The following is a 2602-nucleotide window of genomic DNA, read 5'->3' as shown; positions in this document are numbered from 1 at the left end:
CAAAAAAAAAAAAACCCTCACAGTGACTATCATAATAATGATGTGACAAACTGTCAACCTGCAGCCAATGAACACATGGGCTGGTTGAGCACCTCATGAGGTAAAGGCAGTACAAGCAGAAGCGCGACAGAAAGACAGGAATGAAATGTAGCTCGTGATGGGTGTCTGTACACTGAGAGTTGGGTAAGCTCTGCTCAATTCCAGTACGTAGAGCTAGAATGAGCTGACAGTCTAGTAATATCTCAGCACATCTTTACAGAGCTATTTTTGATTCAGATTTTTTATCAAATCTCATCTGCAATGTGAGAATACACAGTACGTGCAGCAAATAGGGCTGGTTCTACCCATTGCCCAAGGGTTTCTGGGAGATGCCCCCCACCAGCACAGCTGTGTGTGCAGCAAGGCGACTCCATTTGAACATTCTGGGTAAAAAGCAGAAAAGCACAAACAGCACAGCAGCTGTAAATACAGCATCTGCAATGCGGGTGTGTTGGATTTGCTTACTGAGTTCTTCTCTCTTTTTTTAAATATATATATAATTTTTATAATTTTTATTATTATTTTATATTTGCTATTTTTTATGATTACCTGAAGGAGAACACTCGTCTCTCTCCTTTGGAGGCAAACTGGTTAACAACATGATATCTAAGGGATTCTAACCTTAAGGCATTTCTGAGACTTACATCACTTTTTTTCCAGCTTGGAGGACAACCATAACTTTGAGGTAACAAAGAGGGATTTTTTCAACAGAGAAGGAAATACTTCAGAGCAGTGGGCAGACCCGTCCACAGGATCACAGAATCACTGAATCATTAGAGTTGGAAGGGATCCTTAAAGTGATCTACTTCTACTCCTCTGCAATGAACAGGAATATCCACAGCTCCATCAGGTGCTCAGACCCCCATCCAGCCTGACCTTGAGTGCCTCCAGGGATGGGACATCCACCCCTCTCTGGGCAACCTATGCTACTGCCTCACCGCCCTTAATATAAAAAACTATTTCCTTATATCCCATCTAAATCTCCCCTCTTTTATTTTGAAACTATTTCCCTTTTTCCTATCACAACAGACCCTGTTAAAGATCTGTCATGTGAACCTGGAAATGTTTTGGCTTTACATTGGTTTTGCTGGCTCCAGCCATGAAAGCAGTGCCTGAGATGGCCAGTGAGAAACATGAAGAGCCTTAGAATCTGTCCAAAGGAGCTCCTCACCACAGAAAGTAAATCACATCAGTCTGCTGCTTCTTCATGGGTCACCCGAGGCTTCAGTGAGACAGCAACTGTAAATATGCCATCTGACCACTTGTATTGATTTACTGTGACACAAGCTCTTATTCCATTTCCAAGAAAAAAGGTCCCCAAAAAATGAGAGCTACAGTTTCAGAGCCTGCTGTAAGTTTGCTTTAAGGAAAATTTCTGTAGTTTAATCTTATGATCCTAGAAATGATGTTAGCAGTTTGCGTTTCGTAAAAGCAATGAAACATTAAGATGGCAGATGGTGCACGGGCTCAGCAAAGATAAAGGTTGCGTGACTGTGCTAGGAATCAGACATAAAAGGCATGGCACAGAACATTGTGTTTGGTGGGGTTGTTTTTGTTGTTGTTTTGGGGAAATTATTTTATTATTTTTATACTATAAACCCCGTAGGTACATCTGCATCATCTTTTTATTGCAGTAAGAAAAAAGCAACTTCTTCTATTGCTGACGTTGTTTCTGAGTCTGGCTGACTGTCAAACTAATTTAAATTTTAAAAAACATTTAAAAACAGTGAAGCCTCGAATCCAAGGGATGGAACACCTTCTCTACGAGGACAAGTTGAAAGATCTGGGGCTGTTCAGCCTGGAGAAGAAGAAGGTTCTGGGGAGACCAGGTAGCAGCCTCTCGGTATCTAAAGGGGGGCTGTAAGAAAGAAGGAGAGAGACTCTTTAGCAGGGTATGTTGTGATAAGACAAGGAGAAATAGTTTCAAACTAAAATGGAAGATTTAGCCTAGATATAAGGAGTTTCTTATAATATGGGTAGTAGAAACAGTGGAATAGGCTGTCCAGAAAGGTAGTGGACGTCCCATCCTTGGAGACACTCAAGGCCAGGCTGGATGGAGCTCTGAGCACATGATAGAGCTGTGGGTGTCTCTGTTCACTGCAGAGGAGCAGGACTAGATCACCTTTAAGAAACCCTTCCAACTCAAACAATTCTATGATTCAATGATCTCAAGGGCCAAAGTCCTAAACTTGACCATAACACCCACAAACAGTGCAACTCCCCCTAATTAAAATGAGTTAATATTCAAACCCTAACAAGGTGCTTAGATAACTGAAAAAGAAATTGTATTTTAATATTTAGTGTTATTAATTGTTCAGATGGAAGCTATGTTTCTTTGCTTGTTATAGACATCAAAAAATCTTTCAGATCTCAAAGCTTATGCATAAATATTTTCAACACCTAAGCCTCCAAAATGTTTTTCAATAGTAAAAAAAAAGAGAGAGAGAGAGAAAAGAAGCTCTACAACCCAGACGAACAGGAATATACATAGTTATTTTCTTTCAACAAAAGCAAACACTGTTGACACTGTTTGTTTAATGCAGGTCTTCTGCACTGTGACTGC

General features: G+C 40.5%; 1 protein-coding gene across 1 annotated transcript in view; it reads left to right on the top strand.

Moving 5' to 3' along the window:
- Positions 1-1903, top strand: part of LOC100542745 (von Willebrand factor D and EGF domain-containing protein-like) — a 57161-nt gene extending 55258 nt beyond the window's left edge. The window contains exon 15 of the mRNA XM_010714096.3: positions 1767-1903. Within this exon, the coding sequence (XP_010712398.1) occupies positions 1767-1903 (137 nt within the window). The remainder of the gene's footprint in view (positions 1-1766) is intronic.
- The last annotated feature ends 699 nt before the right edge of the window (positions 1904-2602 follow it).

Source organism: Meleagris gallopavo, chromosome 7 (assembly GCF_000146605.3).
Source record: "Meleagris gallopavo isolate NT-WF06-2002-E0010 breed Aviagen turkey brand Nicholas breeding stock chromosome 7, Turkey_5.1, whole genome shotgun sequence".
NCBI lineage: Eukaryota > Metazoa > Chordata > Aves > Galliformes > Phasianidae > Meleagris > Meleagris gallopavo.
The sequence above is the reverse complement of the archived record's forward strand: the minus strand, read 5'-3'. Positions and strand labels throughout refer to the sequence as shown.